Here is a 22,218-nt window from a genome sequence, read left to right as displayed (position 1 = left end):
ATAGATTTTTTCATGATTGACAAGGCATACATTTATTACATGCTATTAATTAGCCTAGAAAGCATTAATTAGCCTACAACTCTCTTTTCGAGTTAGTATATTAATGATATCATACTATTTTATGGCATTATAGCTTAATATAATATTAAATTGTATAAAAAAATAATTTTTACACTTTAACAATGTGTAAAGTATTTAAAATTGTTTAAATAATGTACAGTGTAAATATTAAAAATGATAAGTGCTCGAAAAATTATGTAGAGGGAATATTCCAAAAAATTGTTTTATAATATTTTTAATCATAAACATTTCTTAAATATATATATTTTTTGTTTATTCTTACTGAATGTTACAGTAAAATTATATTATTGCTGTTATAAATGAAAAAAGTTTTCTATTTTTTTTTTAATTTTTTCTTATATATGTTTTATATCTTATTATTTTATACAGTTTAACTTTGCAGAATTGGTAATTTATTTAGAGCATGTTTATCGAGTTATGTTAATAATTATGTTAATACAAAATTATTATAATCAGACGATTACATGATATATATGTCATTTAAGACAAAACAATTTAAATTTGTGATCTGCTTTGACAGATATTTTAGGACATATCTAAAATATATAATCTAAAATCTAAAATGTATAATTGTACATTTCAATATAAAAGTTGAAAAATATATGTAAATACCATATGTATTATAAGAAAGAGTATATGAAAAAAATAGTACCTGTGCAATATTAAATTTGATGTAAATTATTTTTCAAATATATCTAAACTTACACACACACACACACACACACACACACACACACATACACACACACACACATGAAATAAAAACATTTACAAGAAAAATCCATTTCTTGAAATATTTTTTATTCTTAAATTGAAATATTTTTTTTTTGTTTTAAAAGACATATGTATTTCAATTTACAAATTAATCAATCTTACATTTATATAGCTTGTTTTTGTCTTACATTTTTAGTATAGAATAAGACAGAAAATATCTTAGTGATAAGAAAAAATTGTAAATTTCAAAAGCCTTGAAATGTATGTATATTCCTATTAGTATCATAAATTTAATAATGCATAATAAAGCATTTGAAAATACATTTTCTGCTAATAGAGATTAAATAAATGATAATAGACTAAATTTGGTTAATACTCTTGCAGTAATTTAAGTTTAATAATTACTATAGAAGATTAATGAAAATAAATCTCGGCAGTAAAATAAATTTGCATTTTTTAAAGAATGAGATTAATAATCAAGAAATTATCAAAAAAAATTATTAGCCAAAAAGAATAATAGCCTTTTTTATTTACCATAAATTTATCATAAATCTATCTATAATAAATTATATCATCTGGACTAAATTAAAAAGTCTTTATGTAAAGAAAGTAAATTGCATGTAAAATGTCACATTAAGATAAAGTAAATTCATAATTTACAATCACGATCAGAAATTCTGATATCTTTCTTTTCAATTTTTCTTTTTTTAAAATTTGAAAGTTACAAATATTTAAATAACTATGTCATGTGTAAAAATACAACAAAATTCGAAACCATCAGTATATATTGTATAATTTTTATCTTGAATGAATAGATTAATAATATCTTTAGTGTAATCAATTATATATAATGATAGCTGTAAACCATAATATTATTACATCATGCTAGTAGATTTAAAAAAAATTAAAGATTGTAATTTTATTAATCAGAACAAAGACGTTTGTTATTTATTTGAATTAAAGCACAGTTTAAATTTTAACTAAAATTTTTTCTGATTGGCCAAATTTCAATCTCAATCTTAAATGCGCAGTTTGATACAAGCTTAATTCATGCGACCACCTCTTTGGTACATGCTCGTAAGCGATTGGTCCGCCGCTCACACGAGCGTCTCACGCGAAATGACGCGAATGTCAAATGCCGGTAATGTAACCGGCGCGCGCTCTGCTTTGCTTTAGTTCGCCGGAGTCCTTCGTTCGCTCCCGTTTACGCGCGTTAGTGCTCAGCTGATTGCCGCCTGTATCTGATTACGCTCGTAAGTCACTGCCTCTGTCATCCAGTCATCTTTCTGTGAGTCCGGCGACCCCGTGGTCCGTCTCGCGTATTTCTCGCGACCACGGACCCTTTTCGGACGAATTCTTCGACAATGGCCGCGACCATGGACCACGATTACTACGACGGCTTCCGCACTTTCTCCTGGCTGGCGGATTTCGTTGGGTTACCGATTGACCAGGTGAGATACTCGGCTAATGCCATGGCCGATGACATTATGGTTGCGGAAAAGGACGATAGCGCGATAGTTGAAGTGCCGTTGTCCTCCGAGATTCTAGAGGCGGCAACTCGAGGAGATATCGATCGCCGAAGGGATCTTTCTGTCGCGCTCTTCCGTGTTATGTAGACGTTTCGAATAAAATCGGATATAAATTTATATAATAGATATATCTGTTGAATCTATTTTAAAATAGAACTTCTTCATCATGATTTTGCTCTATCGTATTTTAGTTGGAATAACTATGAAAATACGTATTGAGGAAAAGAATAAAAGAGAACGAATCTTTGAATATGTCACATACATTTGTGCTCCAAAAACCGCGTTTGAAAATAACGCAAAAATGACGTGATTCAATGTGATTTCCTGGATTATTTTAGGCTTATTTTATATTTCACCAATCATTTGCATTGATTTAAATAATTAACCCTGTTGTGTACGATCAATTAAAAATTTTTTAAATGTAAGAAAAACGGGAAACTTAGTTACAAATTAATATCATCATACACAATTGTGTTATGGAAAGTCTTTAAAAATTACGTAATAATAGTGTGTGAATAATTTTGAAAAAAAGACTTTGCATAATATTTTCTACATAATATTGCTTTTTTTCTAAAATGTTTTATAAATACAAAAATAATTATTAAGAAAATGTATATCTATACAGAGAAAAATTTTGTATGTATTACCTGTTGATTAAACTGATTTAAATGACTGATTAATTATTTCAACGAGGTTCAAAAATAGATTTTAACATTGGCCTGTATTATCGTTAAATGTACTTCTAAACATGTACAAACACATTTAAAGATACATTTAATTAATAATAAATAATTATAATTATTTAATTAATAATAAATGTGAGCTCAAAATACGAGTCAATGTCCATCGCGTCACTCACTTTTAATCGAAGGGAAAATTGGAATGCGCATTTTTTATGTAATAAAAAGGATAAAACTTGTAATTTATATTTATCAGTGCAATCTCGAGAAGTGGAATTAAAGATGTACAAACTTCATAAAACAGCGAGGCTCTATCATGTTCGATGCATGTCATATATTCCGTGTGTTTTATGATTAGAGTATTTTTGAAAGCTTATTATTATATCGAAGGCAATTATCTTGTTTACTGACAATCTCTAATTTTGTTAATTCTCTATCATTCAACATATATTTCTCTTTTTTCCGGATTTTCTTTCTCACTGGATTTTGCTATCGCGTATTATTCAACAAAAGAAGATAACAGCGAGCAATTTTATCTTTTTAACAATATAATAATAATAAACAATTAATTGTTTATATAATCTATTTTGATATATAGAAAAGAAGAGTTTTATTTTATAATTTTTTTTGTCTCGTGAAATATTAAATGCAAAATTAAACAGATATGAAATTCAGTAAATTGACAGGTATTATATATAGTAATTGCATAGTAAGGAGGAGGAGAGAGTGAGTTACAATATTATAATATTTTACATTATTTTATAATACTTCAATTTTTTAACAGTATTATAATCTTGTATAAAAAAAATGTTAAAACATATTACAAATTTATTATAATATTCTATGCCACACGCATAATTTTCAACATATTATATTTATATTACTTTAATATATTTTAATGACGTATAAGAAATTATATCAACACATACATTTTATCTCTTCTTATCACTTTAAATAAATAAGAAGTATAAGTATATGTATATATATGATTATAATAATTATGAATACTACGTACATTGCTTATCTGAATGACATAGCAATTATACAAGGTTATCATGAAATTGTGATTTAATTGCTTATCTTTTTATAAGATAATAAATATTTTTTCGATATTTATAAATAATAACGTGCAGCAGAGATGAGAACGGAATATATAAATGATAAAGAAATGCGCACGAATATACAAAAAAGAAACAATATTAACGATGATAAATTTTTTCCAAGTGTGATATCATTTATAAAGAAGTTTATCTCGTGATTGACTAGGTACTCAATCTTTCTTGAAATAAGACATGGATGAATTAGTGTTAACATTTTAAATATGGAAATAAATCATATATTACAAGATATGTAAATTTACATACGAGTCAATGTCCGTCGCGTCATTCACTTTTAATCGGACAGAAAATTGGAATGCGTATTTTTGATATGTAACAAAAAAAGATAAAACTTGTAATTTATTTTTATCAGTGCAATCTACGAATCTCGAAAAGTAGAGTTAATGATGTATAAACTTCATAAAACAGCGAAAATCTGTCATATTCGCAGTATGTATCGTTTACATTCTGTGTGTTTTATAATTAGAGTACATATTTTTGAAAGCTTACTATTATATTCAAGGCAAATATCTAGTTTACTGACAATCTCTAATTTTGTTAATTCTCTAGTTAATGAATATATTTATTTACTAGATATAAATCTTGAGATTCTCAAGAAAACTTAATTTCATTTAATTATATCTTGCAAATTATGTAGTTTTTCAATTAGCTAAGTTCAAGGGAAAATAATGAAAGTAAAAAATTAATTATAGTCTGCGGTTACCTTATATAATAAGCCATCTCTGTAAAAAATACTATTCTATTATGCGATGAAAAAAAGTGTTTTATTCATATTCATAATTTCAGAAGATTTACGTCCACTCACTGACTTTGAGAATAATAGAATTTGATGAACGAATGCAACATCATGTAATAAAGGAATTTTCATTTCACTCTGATGCACAATTTTTACGAGCCACTGTTCTTTGTCACATAATTGAAATTGCATTGTAAGAAAACGATAAAGTTTCGAACAGTAGGTAATAATCGCACATACCATCTCAAGTTCGTGATAAATATGGTTTTTATTACGGTATCTCTCTGGAAAACGATTGGAAGTAGGAAGCACATAGTATCCGTTTTATTTATCCTCTATTTTTAGCGAAACCTTTATCGCCTTCATTTTCAACGACGCATTCCACAAAGTGAAAACAACGGAGCGCGATCAGCTATTTACATAAATATGTTAAGAATAAAATGAAGAAGAAACAAAATAATAGAGAACTATTTTGATTAGCCTCTAGTAAAATAAAGATATTTAAGAAATTTAAAAATATTTTACAAATTTAAAGCACCAAATAATATAACGTTATTTCCTTTTTATATATTTATTTCACAATACGTGAATTTATTACGTTAATGAATACAAATTTAATGATTTAATTATTTATACATTTATTGCTGTCATTATGGAAGATATAAATTGTCTAAATTTGTATGCAATTTCTATACGATTTCTACAGTATGTTTTTCAAGATTTGCATAAGCTAGTATGTTATTTTCAATTTATTGTTGTAATTATAAAAACACCTATTACATAAACATTTTGTCTAAAAAATCTACATTAAGGGAGATACTCGGGGAGATATATCTTGAAATTTTTTAATTTTTATTTTTATTTAAAATATTTTTACACACAATTCTTTGCATTATTCATTATATATATATATATAATATTCTCTCCTTCTTGATTTTTATATAATTTAACTTTATATACGGTAAGTCACGGAAACTTGACTTGATAATTTTAAAATGAAATAAGTAAATAAAATATACTTAAATATTTATTTCTTGTCAGCTAACAAAAGGATATAGAGTACTATTGGAATATATTACTTGTTCTTAAATAAGTATTAATTTTTAACAAATGTCTTTTGCACTTATCCTAAATTGCTTTAGTTCATTACGTAAGTATTGCTGTAGGTCGCTATTTATACTATATTGTCTGGTATGTCTGTAAGTTTTTTCTGTATATTAACGAACTCAATGCTAATATCTAGGAACAAAACAATCATACCAAATAACATGGTGCATAAAACCTATATTATAGATTAGACCAATGTAAGATAAATGCGAAAAACATTTGACAAATAAAAATTAAAAAAAAAATTTTTTAAATGAATAAGATCAAGTAAATATACTCAAATGGCATTCTATATTTTATTATGAACTGATAAGAAATGTATATTTAATTATATATATTTAAATTACAATATATTTTATTTTATTTTAAAATTGTCAAGTTTTCCTGACTCACCTTATATACAGGTGTCCGGTCGCGACCGCCCCATAGCTCAAGGGCAGATAGAGCAGGTCAAACTGAACATAAAAGTCCTCTACCATTTTGCGATTTGCGCAATAATTATTAAACTATTAATTAAAAACGCTCGGCGAACGATATTACATATATATATATATACAAAGTGTTCGGTAATAATCGCTCCACCTCTCTAGGGCTGATAGAGCAAGTCAAACTGAACATAAAAGTCCTCTACCATTTTGCGATTTTCGCAATAATTATTAAAATATTAATTAAAAACGCTCAGCATATGCTAAGTGCTATATACAGCGCGCTCACACGCTGAGCGTTTTTAATTAATAGTTTAATAATTATTGCGCAAATCGCAAAATGATAGAGGACTTTTATGTTCAGTTCAGGCGGTCGCGACCGGACACTCTGTATATGCATAAAATTTATTAATTTAAAATAATTTGATTTGCAAATTTTTAATACTTTTATAAATATCAGACGAATGATAAATGCATTTAATTTTGCAAATAAAATTCCATTTGCTGTCAATAGTTAAGGAACAATGGAAATGTTATCTAGTTCAATTTAGTACCGTAAGCGCAATAACCATTGGCGCAGAGGGATCAATGACCTCGTCACTTGAGAATTGCAACAGTGTACCGAGGTAGAATGAATTCAAAACTTGAATTCGAGATTTTTTGAAATATAAAAACTCAATAGCAAAGGAAAAAATATAAAGAAATTAATATCTTTGCGTTTTCTAACGCGCGTAAAAATACCGTTGCTTTAATTATTCTGACATAGATAATTGGAGAAATCTGAAAGGAGAATTGCTTTATTTTTGCCTCTTTTCCTCTTGATATTAAATGTAGTGATATTCTCTGTGCATAGAGAAAAATAAGAAAGAAGCATTTCTCTCTTTGTACTATTATTTGTACAATTATTTATTTTAATATATCCTAATGATCCTAATATCTTAATAATACATTTATTAATTCAGATACTTCTTAACTTTATCATTATTCATATATTGGTATTATTACGCAATTATATTTTATTTTGAAAAATAATTTGATAAATAACTAAGAAAGTGAAGATGATTTTTTATATACGTTATATATTAGAATAATCTTGAGCTATCTACCTATCTTTAACTGTTAAGCTTAAAGTAAAAAAATTAAGTTATACTCTATAAATTATATATAATTGTATATAAATATTTCTTTTTTAGCTAAATTATAATTGTTTGTACATAATAATAATAATAATAATAATGATACTAATAATAAATAATGATTATATAAAAGAGGCCTTTGACAAAAGAATAGATATAATGAATAGATATAATGAACAAAGAATACATACAATGAATTTGTTTCTTTTCAGGTAAATTTCGTTTTGACACAATTCACAGCGCTTATACTAGCTGGATTTTTGAGATCGTCTTTGAGCCCCATTGCTGCTACCCCAGCTGCCAGACACGTCTATGGACTTATTATTGGTCTTGCCCTTGGATATTTCTGTTTTGGCAGGTGAGCCTATGTAGAAATCATCCTACACTGAAATAACATGGGAGTTTTAACACATGGAAATTTTGGCTCGGTGCAAAATGATTATAATTCAAAATAAGCTACCAATCATAAGTACATGCCACTTTCGAAAATAATTTCACGCTTTCAAATCATCACTTTGATAACAATATTTTTTTTTCATCTATGTCGTTTGTTTGGACAAATATTTAATCTGATCAAATATTTGATGTGAAATGAATAAACAAACAAAATATAAATTGGAGTTGAATTAGTTATATTGTAAGATATATTTTACATGATATTTTCTCTTGTGCTAATTCGAAAACAATTGACAAGTAATTGACAAGTAGTTATTAGTAAATACCTTGATAAATATTTAACAATGCAATTTTGTTTCCCGTTAAACTCATAAAACACTCATAAAACACGCACAATCTAAGACTTCATTCTTTCAACTTTTTTAAATTATGTGTCGAGTATTGGTATACGTTTATTTTTATAGAATATATAGAATACTTTCACTTATCAATATTTTTTCTTTCAGGCAAGCGATTCATCTTGCTAGTCTTCCCGCATTATGTTACATAGCAATGCGCACACAAAATCCCCGCAATATGCAAAGGTAAATATAAATATAAATACCTTGTGATATCATGAATCAAATATACTGTATTGATCGTTATTGGTCACTTGTTGCTCGCAATATTTAGTACCAAGCAGTAGGAACTCACATTTATCGTTATGTTCCTCTAAATGTGCTTTTATATACATGTGTGTGTATATATTTAAAGCAGATTTAGCGATAAATGTGATCTTAGAATACAGGCCTTTATTTCCGGTAGTCAGACAATTGCTTTTGTACTTTAATGAGAAGATAATTCTCTCATGTGTAATTAATTTAAGAAATAAACGTATATCACTATATGTGATATCATGCCTTTAGAAGACTGACGAGGATAGATATTAGCGCATGTCGTCGATAAGAATGATTCGCCGATAAGCTGTTAAGTATATACGATCATTTGCATTTACGTCGCACTGAATCACGCACTTATTAGCTGCGTTCAACAAAAAAAGTTGTTTTGCTACTGTTGTAAAAATCATAGCTCTGGTTTTCATATCCTCTTAATTTTGAATACAAAAGCAATTAGAATTTACTTTTAGATTGACAGTTGAACCGAGTTTTATAGTTGTAAAGCAGCTTTTTTTCTACTGAATGCAGTTATTGTCGTATTAACCGCATTGATCTCGCTGTAAATCACGCGGCCAATGATGACGGTCACATGAACTTGACTCGTCCATTTCAATGTTTCAGGGTCGTCCTCGCAATAGCGTTGATCTACTTATCGTGCATTCACTTTCACCGGCAGATTTACGATTATGGCTCGTATACTCTCGATATTACCGGTGCGTTCAACTCACAATCTCATTCAGTGTACTTCCTATTTATTTTGTTTACTTCTTTTTATTTGAACAAGATTATACGTCAGTTTGTTCTGTAGATCTCTATTTATGTCGCAATAATAATCGCTAAAGGGTTTGAGTAGAAGAAATTGCTGAAATTAAATTTTTATATAAAAGCAAAATGAAAGAGATACAAATAGTAGAAAAATCTTTAATACATATAAATACATATTTAAAAAAATACAAATATATATTTTATTTTATTTTAATCAGAAATATATATGCGAGTTGTAGATAATAAATATATTTATGCGTTCTTGTACGTTTTATATTTATGAGCTTTTTTAAAGAGACAAGAATTTTATTAAATATAAAAATTCTCTTTTTTAATAATACGCATATCACAAGCATAATCAGGTTACTACTAAGACAATAGTAAGGAGTGTTTTCGCGATGTTGTCATCTTTTTTTAAATGCATTGATGACGTAAGTCTCACGCCCGAATGCGACGCATCTATTTATTTAAATTACTCTTACACAAACGTGATTGCTAATATTAATTTCGCACACACTTGAATCTTTCGTATCAATCACTTGTAAGTAAGTTTACTTCTGTTATTGCTTTACGAACAAGGTTTTATAAGAATTGAATGCTTATTCAGGGCGACATTGATTATTGAACATCGTATACGTAACATCGTCTATTGAACGTCTATTATGTCCTGCTATTGTTCAGGCGCCAATACGCTTCGTTTGCGTATGTTTCGGCGCTACGTCGCGATAAATCGCGTTATTATACTCGTATTCTTGTCGCCTTTGTAACAAATGTTTTCTTTTCACAGGTCCTCTCATGGTTATAACGCAGAAAGTAACTAGTCTCGCATTCAGTATTCACGATGGGTTAACGCGGCGCGAAGAGGAACTGACACCGATGCAACGTCATCAGGCTGTACAGTGAGTGTACACGTGCTCTTTAAGGCCCGATGATATTTATATACCGAGCTATTAAGAAGCATGATGAATGTAAAGCAGAGAGCCGATAACTGTTTCCCTACGTTAAAACCGTATCGCATGTGAAATGTATATGAGCATGCTCCTCTCTCAAGACAAAAAAAAACAATTACAAGATTTTCGAATCTAATCGCGCAAAGTTTATTAAGAGATAAATTTTGTTTGCGTAAAGTATTATTTCAATATTACTTTTACAGGAAGATGCCAACTGCTTTGGAATACTTTAGCTACATTTTTCACTTTCAAGCCCTGATGGCTGGTCCAGTGATATTTTACCGCGATTACATCGATTTTATACACGGGCATCATTTACCCGGCGCAAAATCATTAGCTGTGAGTATATTGATATAAAAACCTATGTATATATTTTTTTTTATTTTATATATATATATATATATATATATATATATATATATATATACCTGTTATGGTTTTATTATAGAATATGTCACCTTTTTCTTAAAATAAAGATTGGTTGCGATGTTGCTTCGTAATGTAATGTCGCGAGGTTGCCAACATTTGATTTGCCAAAGTTGTTATTTATATAATATATATAAATAAAAGACTAAAAATAACGTTTTCTAAAAATAACAATATATGTACAAATATGATATACATAAAGACGCACACAGTATACAATATCAAAAATTTATTTAATAGACCAAAATTTATGTGTGCTTTTTTAGATGTTACTACATGAATTATTACACTTATTACAAAGTAAAATTTAGGTTTTACAATGAAATCTAACTAAATAATAAAAAATAATATTTTAGACTTTCTATGATAAAAAAAGTCAAGAGAAAGAAATTATCTTGGAGCCATCACCGACACTGGTCGTCATAAAGAAAGTCGCAGCGAGTTTAGCGTGTGCCATTATATTCATCACGTTCATCGCAGATTTCCCAATACAGCGTGTAAAAGGTTCGTTTGAATTATTCTTTATCTAAAGTCTTGTCACTTATAGCCTGTCTGTCACCATTAACGAAATTTCTCACTTTCAGAGGATGAATTCCTGGAGAACACAAGTATGCTTTACAAAGTATGGTATTTGATGCTGACGACTATGCTCGTGCGCTTCAAATATTATCACGCTTGGTTATTCGCCGATGCTATATGTAACAATTCCGGCCTTGGGTTCAGCGGTTACGACGAACGAGGCAACGCACACTGGGATTTGACATCCAACGTCGACGTTTACAAGTTCGAGGTGTGATACGTCTGCCGTTTATAAAGCGTAAATAAATATAATTAAAATTACGAAATACTACTTTCTTTCTCGACGATCAAACAGGAAAGTAAAATACTTGAGCTCTTCTTTTTATCGTCGACGCAATATCGCTAGGTATATTTATCGCGCGCGAAAATTGTTTTTGCAGTTTATCATTTGATCAATTTTCAGACATCACTTAATCTTAGAGAGAGCATCGACAGTTGGAACAAGGGCACAAATTTATGGCTGCGCTCGACCATGTATGAACGAACCGGTCGCAACAAACTGCTTTATACGTATGCTCTGTCTGCTCTTTGGCACGGTTTTTATCCAGGCTATTATCTCACATTCGCAAGCGGAGCGTTTTTCACTATGGCACAACGTTCGGTTAGTAAATTCTGTTACTTTGTTTCAAACAATTGCGAACGAATAAAATTTATTTTCACATCTTGTTACAACAGATCCGTCGTCATATAAGACCATTATTCCTGCAATCTCAGCGAAAAAAGACCTTTTACGATATATTAACGTTCATCACGACGAGAATCATGATGGCCTACATAACGTTCAGTTTTATACTGTTAGATTTTATGCCAAGCATTAAGGTGTACCTGTAAGTATTTAATATCGTTACATCATTCTCAATCGTTATTAACCATGGTTATAAGAATGTAATCTTTGAAAAGTCAATCCAGATTTGTCGAGTGAAATAACGTAATGTTAGTAAGTTTGATTTTTATTAATATAATTGTTTTTGTCGCTAGGCACTTGTACCTGCTCCCGCATTTATTGGGTTTAATTGCGATAATACTTCCACCTCATCTGGGACTATCGCGAAAGGCACACAAACAGTCAACCGAGACTGATCTCTCCAAGATGATTAGTAACGGAAACGCACACAAAACAATGTAGTCTTCTAATTACGATATGTTAACAAAGACAGATATTTTTTATGGATGTTTTTAATAATATATATACAAAATATATATAAATATATACCTAATAAATATAATATTTCTTGTTACGATGCAATTATACATGTGAAAGTCTATCGACAATGTGCTACGTGTGTGCATTACGTTTATGTATAGCATTATCAAAATCGACGTATCGTTTTTTTTCTATGGCAAACAAGAGAAGTTTTATAATTCGCCTAAATATATGACCGTTTTATCTACGAGTCTATTTATGAATTTCCCAAGCTATGCTTTCTCTGATATGTTACGGAAATAAAATGTAAATAAAACGGATAAAATTGAAGATTCATATGGAACCAATTGGAAAGGTAACAATGGAATATCAAAATTATTATTAGTTTTTAAGAAGATTTAAGCCAAGATATTTTACTGAAACAATTAGTTATTTTAATTGAGTATTCATTAAATATAATTACTTGACCGCGACTCAAATGGCTTTGCGCGCACAACTTTATTCGATCACCGTCTAATGGAATATATCACGTTAAGAGATTTATAATCTAGTAAAGAGAAGCACCGAAACTGTCAACGAAGCCCTGTCGTGCAAGAGACAGCGAGGAAACACGTCAAATTGTCGTGAGCAGTCAGTTAGCGTTTCATTGTTCGATGTCACCTTAGCAGAAGAGTACAAGAGTAAAAATCCCAGCAAAGGCAATCCAAAATAGGCATGGTAAAATCTGTCAGAATTATTATTTGTAATTTGAAACTCTACATTAATTGTATTGAAACTTTACCAGTATTTTACATATGAAGAACGATGATTATTAAATCACAGAAGGTACACACTATCTTGGAAGCTCCGAAAAAGAGGTATCTCTCTTATATGAGAATTGTAAAGAAGAAAATCTCAGATTTTATATGAGAAAAGGCTAATTAAATTTTTTTTAATCAAGAAAGCTACAGTAGATATGTAACACGATTGAATGAAATCAATATATACGGTATCTAAAATGTGGAATTTAGATATTCAAGAAAACAAGGTCACGATTTTTAGACTTATCGATATTTTCATGAATGCTTATGTCCTTTTACATGCGCATAATGAAAGTTTTATAACTACATCTGTTAAAAAATTCTTCTCTTCCACGATATGTTGCGTGTACCTTCGAAGAGAGTTCGAAAATGCGAAATCGATGATTTGCAGAAGCTCTTTACTTTGGTGAAGGTCGCCTACGTTATGCTGATAATCGTCCTGCTGTTGATGATGTGGGCGTCCGTCGTGCGGATGTACGAGTTACCGGTCCAGTATCCTCCGTGCTTTTTCAATCCACTCTGCACCTGCTCAAAAGTCATACCGGATCTTGGTATAGTGGCGTGTAATAATGTGCCGATGCCGCGAATACCACAGCCGATTAATTCCTCCAAAATGTTTATGCTACAACTGGAGAATAATGGGTTGAGATTTCTGCAACCGCAACATCTCATGAACACCGGTATGTAACTGAATTGAGAAAATAGTTACATTGAAGAGACTATCAGAGTTCAAGATTGATGTACCAAGATTTCCTTGAAATTTCTCATATTTGTACAAATTTTTAACTAGAAAGTTAATCTCTAAAATAAAATAGATTTAATCAATAACTGCCTGAAGACATGGATTCTTTATTTTTATATCTCGATATAATAATATATTATTATTTTATTTCAATAAATGCGTTTTTCTAATTATATCTATTATAAACATCAGTTCTTCTATCGAATTATATCAGAACAGCAAAAAATTCATAAGGTAACAAAAGTCATTGACATGCATTTTAGGTCTCTACAAACTACAGATCAAGCATAATCCTCTGGCGGACATTCCAGACGAAGCCTTTCTAGGTCTCGAGAGATCATTATGGGAGCTCGATTTATCCTACAATCAACTCGCAAGTGTGCCGAGCAAATCGTTCCGACATTTGCAAAAACTCCGACTTCTTGAACTCACAGGTATTCGCTCTTAGCGAATTAGATCAAATTAATTGCGGTCTAGCAATTCTTATAAAAAGCATTCTCACTGACATTTGTAATACATATAATATGTTTCTAAAAACATAATGTCGAGTTAAGAACCATTTAATGTTAATGATTTGATACAATTCCATTTTCTCTCTTCCTTTTTAATTAAATGTTACAAATTTTAAAAATAAAATTGTTGATAATGTAACAATACGAAAAATCTGGCATTATCAAACATACGCATAATTCGATATAGGTAACAAGATATCTCGCATCTCGGCGGAAAATTGGCGGGGTCTGGAGAACTCACTGCAGACTCTACGTTTGGGTCGAAACACAATCGAGAAGCTATCAGCCGACGCTTTCGCCGGTCTCACGTACCTGGAGATCCTCGATCTTCGAGAGAACAGTTTGATGGAGCTCGATCCGTCGGTATTTAGAGACGGGATGGCCCACCTGACGCATCTCTATCTGAACGACAATCAGTTTACATACGTGCCGTACGCTCAACTGTCCCAACTGAAGCACATAAAAGTCCTCGATCTCAGCTATAATAGGATATCGAGGATGCTGCAGACGCAACAGGAACCAGAAATCAGAGATATACAGATGTCCCTGGACGTGTTGCGGCTAGACTACAATCAGATCGAGATTCTCGAGTCCGGTGATTTTCAGCATTTTTCCAAAGTCAACCGCACGTATCTCAGCGGCAATCCTTTGACAATGATTGAGGTACGATTAAATTATAAATTAATGTGACTCATATATCATACAGTATAAAGTTGAGAGATAATATAGAAGATGATAGTAATTGATATTAATATTAATATCAATATTTAAAAAATAGCAATTGACGTATGTATTGAATTTCATGATTTAAAGGAGGGCACATTCCGAGACTCGCGCATTCGCGAGCTATACTTTAGCGACTGTAATTTACTGGAAATAAACTCGGCCAACCTTATTGGTTTGGAGTCGACGCTCGAATTATTAGATGTCTCAGGAAACAATATAACTACGCTTCCCAACCGACTGTTCCAAGAATTTGACTTCCTGCATACCCTTATCTTCCGCGAAAATCGTATCGACACATTTTCGCCAAGTAAGTAATTTCATGTAAGTACTCATGCGACGCAGATATAAAACAAACATCACTGTACAACATTTTAGCCGAGGTTTTCAACGGTTTCCAATATTCCTTGTACAACTTGGATATCAGCGGGAAGCAGAATGGCATTATCTCCCTTCAGGACCTACGACAGATGAGAAACCTGCGCTTCCTCTCGATCTCCCGGATGCCGCAGACGACCTTGTCGGCGGATGATTTTCTGGAGTTCGGTATGGATATTAAGGAGTTGCGAATCATCCATAGTAATCTCAATACAATCAAGAGTCATGCTTTTATGCACGTTCGTGGGATCAAGTACCTCGACTTTTCTGAAAACTCGATATCAACGATAGACGACGGGGCTTTTTCAGAGGTAAACTCTTACACGTCACATTTGAACCTTGTTTCATCTAAAAATTATACTTTATAAAGTATAATTTTATAATTTAGAATAATAATATTATACGTCTTCATGTATATATATATGAGAGAAAAAAATTTAACTTGTTAACTTGAAAAAATAAAATTTGTAAGATTAAATGTAAAATAAGAAAATTATGCAAAGTATACAAGTACACCGCTTTATAGTTTTTCGAATTCCTTACGCGTAGGTGGGCCATTCTTTGTTGACGTTAAGAATGTCCCACAGTCTGTCCTCGACGATTTCCGAGATACCTGATCGACCATTGAAATCGTTGACGAACTTGCAACATCTCGACTTTAGCAACAACAAGATTCGCTCTTTACCCTCCACATCGTTTCACTTCCTGAAAAGGATCAAGCGTATTGAATTGCAAGATAATGAAATCGACAATATACCTAAGGGTACTTTTCAGGTAAATTGATCATTTTAATGACACAATATCGTCTTACGCGATAAATATAATCGTTTGATTCATAGGGCGATATCCATTCGACACTGGAAGAGATCAATTTTGCGTTCAATAAAGTGAAGAATCTACAAACCCACACATTCGTCGATCTGTCGACTCTAATGACAATCGATTTAGAGGATAATGTCATTGACAAAATTGAGAGGCGCGCTTTCATGAATATGAACCGACTTAAATATATTAAATTGCGTGGTAATAAGATTAGGGATATCACCGACGAAGCCTTTCAAGTAATTTAATATAAGCAGATATTATGTAGAGTATCGTAGGACGTTTGAATAGATTCCTAGTAATAAATTCTATGACGAACCTAAGTTCTAGCAAAAAAGCATTAGTTATACGTAATGCATATTTTTCAACTATATATCTTGAAAGTTAGATCCTTGTCAAATCCAAGCTAATTAAAATTAATTGAAAATAAAGATCTTGTCACTTGATTGTGAATTAAAAATTCTTTGTTTCAATCTAATATAATTCTAATGTAAATCTAGTGCAATTCTTAATATTAATTGAGACTAATCCTTTATAAATATCGACGAGTTAATTAAAGATTCATGTGAAAACTGTGATATTTCAGAATCTACCAGATCTTGAGTTTCTCGATCTCGCATATAACAATCTTCGTGAATTCGATTTTGCTTCCTTCGATCAAGTGGGCACATTATCATCATTCAAAGTCAACGTTAGCCACAACGAGATTCTGAAATTGTGGAATAACAGCACCACTTTCACACCTACTTCTGCCAGTGAGTTCACTTTCACCACGCTCGATAAATATGATCTATCTGACAAATATTAATTTTTTTTTTTTTTTCACTTAAAAATGAATAATGAATAAAATTTAATTTTTAATTATCTATTTGTTTTAGTTGGAAGTACTGTACAATCAAACATCAAAGTTTTGGACTTGAGTTACAATAATATTTCTGATATCATAAAGTATTATTTTAAGCCGGTCGAATATTCGCTCACTCATCTGTATTTAGCAAACAATCAACTGAGGAACGTTACCCAGGGTGTCTTCGGCAATATGCCGCATTTACAGTGGCTCGACTTGAGACACAACGAACTGAAGGAGATGGAATTTGACTGCTTCAAGAATACAAAAAACTTGCAGGTATTGCTTCTCTCATGGAATGAGATCATGGATATACCAGCGGAGGCTCTGAGACCTCTGAAGAAGCTTCGCATCATGGACTTATCTCATAACAAGCTGAGAACACTACCGGATGACATATTCACCGATTCTAACATAGAGAGTCTCGATCTTTCGCACAATCAATTCACAAGGCTGCCTATTAAGAGTATGTCGTTGCCTTCTGCCGCAAGCTTAGTTAACCTGGACATGTCCTGGAATGTCTTATCAGGAATTCACAATACCGATACGATATTTAAACTCAAGGTAAATTTGATGCAGTTCATATTAAACTCTAAATTGCTTTTTTCAATCATCAACTATCTGGTTTAATCGTACGTTATTAAATAAATAATATTATACATTATATTTATGTATTTTTTGATAGAGTCTTGTATGGATGGACCTATCGTACAATCGACTTGTCAGATTAGATGATGGCGTATTTTCTGATCTACTATATCTGGCTCATCTCGACTTAAGTCATAACAAACAACTCATCTTGGAAAGCCGCGGAAGAACATTCTACGGTTTAGAAAATACGCTTCTGTACCTTAGTCTAAGCAACATCTCTCTTTTGAGCGTAAGTATTTTATCAGCAATGAGAAACATACATATGGAATGTCGTGTAAATAGTAACATAGGTTCCAGAGTTGCCTCTACGACGACTGCAAACCTTGTATTTGGCATATAACGAGCTAGCATCGATCCCAGCAGAAATGTCATCAAATTTGACGTCTCTCCATTATTTGGATTTAAGTGCCAATGATTTGACAGTGGTACCATTAATCACTCACTCGTTGCCAGAGTTAAAGACCTTCAATTTAGCGGATAATCCTATTACCGCCATTACGAATACGAGTTTCCTAGGCGTGGCCGACAGTCTTGAAGAGCTGGATATACGAAAGCTCACTCTGTCAAACTTTGAAGTAAATAAGCGCTTGTTTAAGTTCTCGTAATAAATTCTATAAAATTTCACAAACGAACGTGGAACGATTGGTAATCGACTTTTGCAGGCAGGTGCACTCTGTAAAGCCAGCAAGCTCCGCAAGCTGTACATCACTGCATACAATGGTGTGAAAAACTTTAACTTTCCCGATATTCTGCAGTATAATCATGGTTTGAAGCATTTGCTTATTGATGTAAGTAGTCGAATGAATATCATGTGATGCGAGTTAGATTTACTGAATTTACAAATGTACTTGTGTAGGTTCAGAATGATACTGATCTAGAGAAAGAAATGAAAGGGAAGTTACCTTACAAATTGTACAACATTACGTTGACTGGTAGAGCTTTAAAGAATATACATCCGGAGATACTGCGCGTAAGTTTTTGTCCCCCTTCTTCTAAAAACTTGTAAAATTTAAATAACTTGTAAATTTTATGATGTGGCAGTATTTTTATTGCTTTCACATTGTTGTAAATTTTATTGTGGTTAAATAACATTTCAATGGATTTTCCGAACCAGAATAATTATTGAATCAATTAAATTTTACTCAACTTAATTAACTTTTATAAATATACTCATTCATAATAGAATGTTATATGTGTATAATACACAAACATATGTACCACATATTATATGTATAACTTAGAAAAATTTCGGAGATGCTGATTGATGATAAACTTTACATAAAAATGTTAAAAAATTTTTATAAATAATATTAGATGTTCGAAATACATTGAACAATTTTTTTAGGGCATGCGAAATCCCCATCTTCATTTCGGTCTGTACAATACCAGCGTGGCGACTGTACCGCGACAAATGTTCAACAACGCGCAGCGAGTGCGCAACATAACTGTGGAAATTCGCAAGAGTGACACTCGAACGTTACACAATCCATCGTCCGGTTATAAACCAGGAGTGCCGGGGAAGCGATTTATCATGAAACTCCGATTAACAGGCAGCTATCTCAATTGCGATTGTGATATCGGGTACGATTGATACAGTAATGGAATGTCAATGACGATAATATAAATTTGAGCAGCGCAAAAATGAATCAAAATGCGATATCAAGAGTGACAAAAACTTAATCTGTATTGAAGTTGATGAGAAATAAATTTTTTTTCTTCTCTACAGGTGGATCGAAATATGGCAGAGAAAGCACAGACAGTATCAAGAAGATCGATGTACTTCTTATGAATTAAAGAATTTCGAGCACGAAGAGGGTGACGAATTCGATTGTTGGGACAACGGCTGGGACGACGATCTACGCGAGACGTTCTGCTTGAATAAAAACAATGTATCCTTGTCGAACGCATTGAAAATAGACCTGGAATGCGGATGGGGTGCAGGGAGTCACACTATTGTGCTGGACACTCTTGTTTTTCTGTTCTTCTCAATCGTCCTAGCTGTCTATTAAGCGTCTTGTTCGCGTTGCTTTTTATTTAATATTTTCGAATCGAAAGGAATATTATGATCATTGTAAAAGGACGACCAAGTCGCTATGCGTGTGCTTGTATAAAGTAAAACTAATTTGAAAATCTTTTGTAAGGGCAGCGCACTGTGATTTTATTCATTATATTAAAATCAGGATTTAATGGTGTGTTACGAATTTTGCCATGATACCAACTGCCATTTGTACAATCGGTAATACGATAAAGCTGAGTATAAATATAAGGCAAACATACACACTGAGCAATTGCGTAGCGAATACCGCGAACTTTACTATTATTTGTTGAATGTTCTTAGTTCTGCGTATGTCGATTATTTTGTCCAATACAAATCTTAATATGAAGGAAAACACCTGAAATTTATATTTCAGAATTTCAATCTTTATTCTTATTGTTAGTTAATGTAAGATATATCTTGTAAAGCTAAAGTAGGATGATATCTTGTGTATAATTACCTGAATAATGGGAACAATATTAACAATCACATATATCAATCCCCATAGAGATCGTGCTGTGGCTTGAGCCATTACTATGATCAAGGCTGCAAAGGAATATTCAGTACGCGGTGTACCGTAAGATTCTTGATAATTTGCTAAATATTCTCGACAATTGGAGAGAATGCTTTGCTTTGTTCTTCCTTCCTGAGGTTCATCCTCCTTGAGGTTTTCTATAATATTACAACAAAAGATTCAACTTAACTTGAAGCTTAACTCTTTATTTAGTTTAGTATTTCTTGTAAAAAATATGATTCTAGTCATGTGTACATTTTACACTATTTTTTTTTTTTTTTTAATTTATACCATTAATATATAAGATATATTTTGATTAATCTGTTTAATACAAAGGAATCCATGTAACGTGTAAAATTTTTCCACAGAATTGTTGGACAAACTTTACATAAATTGAATTGTCAATACTAAAAATAATATGTTTGTACAATTATAATTAATAATTGTTTGTTTACCTGATGCGTGATTGGATTTTTCATAATGTATAGAATTACTAATAGAAACGCTGTACGGATTTTTATACTTCCACGAGGCATATTCAAGTTGTCGAACTGCATTGCTTTCAGTTATTGATATATCATATTTTCCAACACTTTGAGTCTCGCTCGACGTACTCGAAAATTCTTCCGTCTTGATCGCATCAACCGATTGAAGAGATGGATCTGTTTGACCCGTCACATCTCTACTCTTTCTTTTGGAGATCTCGTCCACGATCTAACATATTAAAACCGAAGCTACAATTTTTTTAATACTTCGTTTATTCTTTACTTTACATTTTTATGCGGCTTGTCTGCTCGTTGGAATCGTTCGTAATGTCTGACAATGGGATTAATGATATCGCTCAATTTAGATGGAACAACCTTGTTGATTTGCTTCTCCTCGACATGCATACTGACGAAATTTACACAGAGAAATTATTTATAATAATTAAATTTGCATACGGAACGATTACATGTCTCGCAACAGAGAGGTTCGAGCGTGTGATTTTTACCTATCAAGCTTATCAAACATTCATTTTTCTGCAGAAAGATTGAAATATATAATACATATAGCGTATTTTCATGTGACAAATTTGAAGTTATCTTTTTTTAAATCGACAGCGGTAACGTACTTATCGACAGCAGTAATTTACGATACCTAAATTATTGACTGTCGAATTTTAGTTATCGATAGAGATACGAGGTTTAATTATTTTATAATAAAAAGCAAATTATTTTAGTAAAAATTTTTCAGATTGCTTATGACTGAGTCTTCTTTAGCAAAAAAGCTCTGATAAACTTATACCAATCGTAAAAATAATTTTTAATACATATTAGAAATTATTTATATTGACAATAAAACTTTTCATATTTTTACTCGTATAATTGTTTACTCTTTAACAAAGACTCTTATTTATATTAATGCGTAGAATAATTTAACAATTAACTTTATAACAAAATATTTAAATCTTTCTGATATAAATATAAAAATATGAAATTATTTTAAAATTAAACAATCAAATATAATTCTTTTTAAGGGTTTAATTTAAATATTGTGCACATTATATTTCTGAAACATTATACATATTAGTATATAAGTAAAAACCATTTTATTTATAATTCTACAAAATATTGTTGTATATAATACTAATAATATCAACAGAATTGCTTATGCAAAAGTAAAAAAATTCAATCGATTAAAAATTAGAAAGTTCAGAAATATTTTCCAATATAGGAAATAAATAAAAAATCGCACGAATGTATGTATATATAT

General features: G+C 31.1%; 3 protein-coding genes across 5 annotated transcripts; 2 read left to right on the top strand and 1 right to left on the bottom strand.

Moving 5' to 3' along the window:
• Positions 1-1,940: 1,940 nt before the first annotated feature.
• Positions 1,941-12,689, top strand: Oys (lysophospholipid acyltransferase 6). Its single transcript, XM_072895547.1, has 11 exons — positions 1,941-2,246; positions 7,739-7,884; positions 8,429-8,506; positions 9,200-9,291; positions 10,131-10,242; positions 10,497-10,632; positions 11,076-11,223; positions 11,304-11,509; positions 11,702-11,899; positions 11,974-12,125; positions 12,277-12,689. The coding sequence occupies exons 1-11, from the start codon at positions 2,160-2,162 to the stop codon at positions 12,422-12,424; spliced, it is 1,503 nt and encodes a 500-aa protein (XP_072751648.1). The 5' UTR covers positions 1,941-2,159; the 3' UTR covers positions 12,425-12,689.
• Chp (leucine rich repeat containing G protein-coupled receptor chaoptin) lies at positions 12,660-20,455 on the top strand. Of its 3 annotated transcripts, XM_072895545.1 has the most exons (17): positions 12,660-12,797; positions 12,994-13,159; positions 13,634-13,922; positions 14,248-14,418; positions 14,684-15,159; positions 15,310-15,529; positions 15,598-15,908; positions 16,147-16,371; positions 16,437-16,658; positions 17,006-17,174; positions 17,298-17,830; positions 17,952-18,146; positions 18,208-18,492; positions 18,580-18,705; positions 18,774-18,887; positions 19,263-19,498; positions 19,644-20,455. In XM_072895545.1, the coding sequence occupies exons 2-17, from the start codon at positions 13,157-13,159 to the stop codon at positions 19,924-19,926; spliced, it is 3,858 nt and encodes a 1,285-aa protein (XP_072751646.1). In that variant the 5' UTR covers positions 12,660-12,797; positions 12,994-13,156; the 3' UTR covers positions 19,927-20,455. The 3 variants fall into 3 exon arrangements, with proteins under 3 accessions (XP_072751646.1, XP_072751647.1, XP_072751645.1); XM_072895546.1 differs by lacking the exon at positions 12,660-12,797 and having other exon boundaries at positions 12,839-13,159; positions 13,655-13,922; XM_072895544.1 differs by lacking the exons at positions 12,660-12,797; positions 12,994-13,159 and having other exon boundaries at positions 13,172-13,922.
• On the bottom strand, positions 20,101-21,356 carry LOC140667643 (uncharacterized). The gene is made up of 4 exons (XM_072895782.1): positions 21,240-21,356; positions 20,922-21,180; positions 20,413-20,624; positions 20,101-20,310 (listed from the first exon to the last, which is right to left on the bottom strand). Exons 1-4 carry the CDS (start codon positions 21,354-21,356, stop codon positions 20,101-20,103), a joined length of 798 nt encoding a protein of 265 aa, XP_072751883.1.
• Positions 21,357-22,218: the final 862 nt, after the last annotated feature.

The sequence above is a fragment of the Anoplolepis gracilipes genome, chromosome 7, assembly GCF_047496725.1.
Source record: "Anoplolepis gracilipes chromosome 7, ASM4749672v1, whole genome shotgun sequence".
In the NCBI taxonomy this organism is placed as follows: domain Eukaryota; kingdom Metazoa; phylum Arthropoda; class Insecta; order Hymenoptera; family Formicidae; genus Anoplolepis; species Anoplolepis gracilipes.
This window is presented reverse-complemented; position numbering and strand designations above follow the sequence as displayed.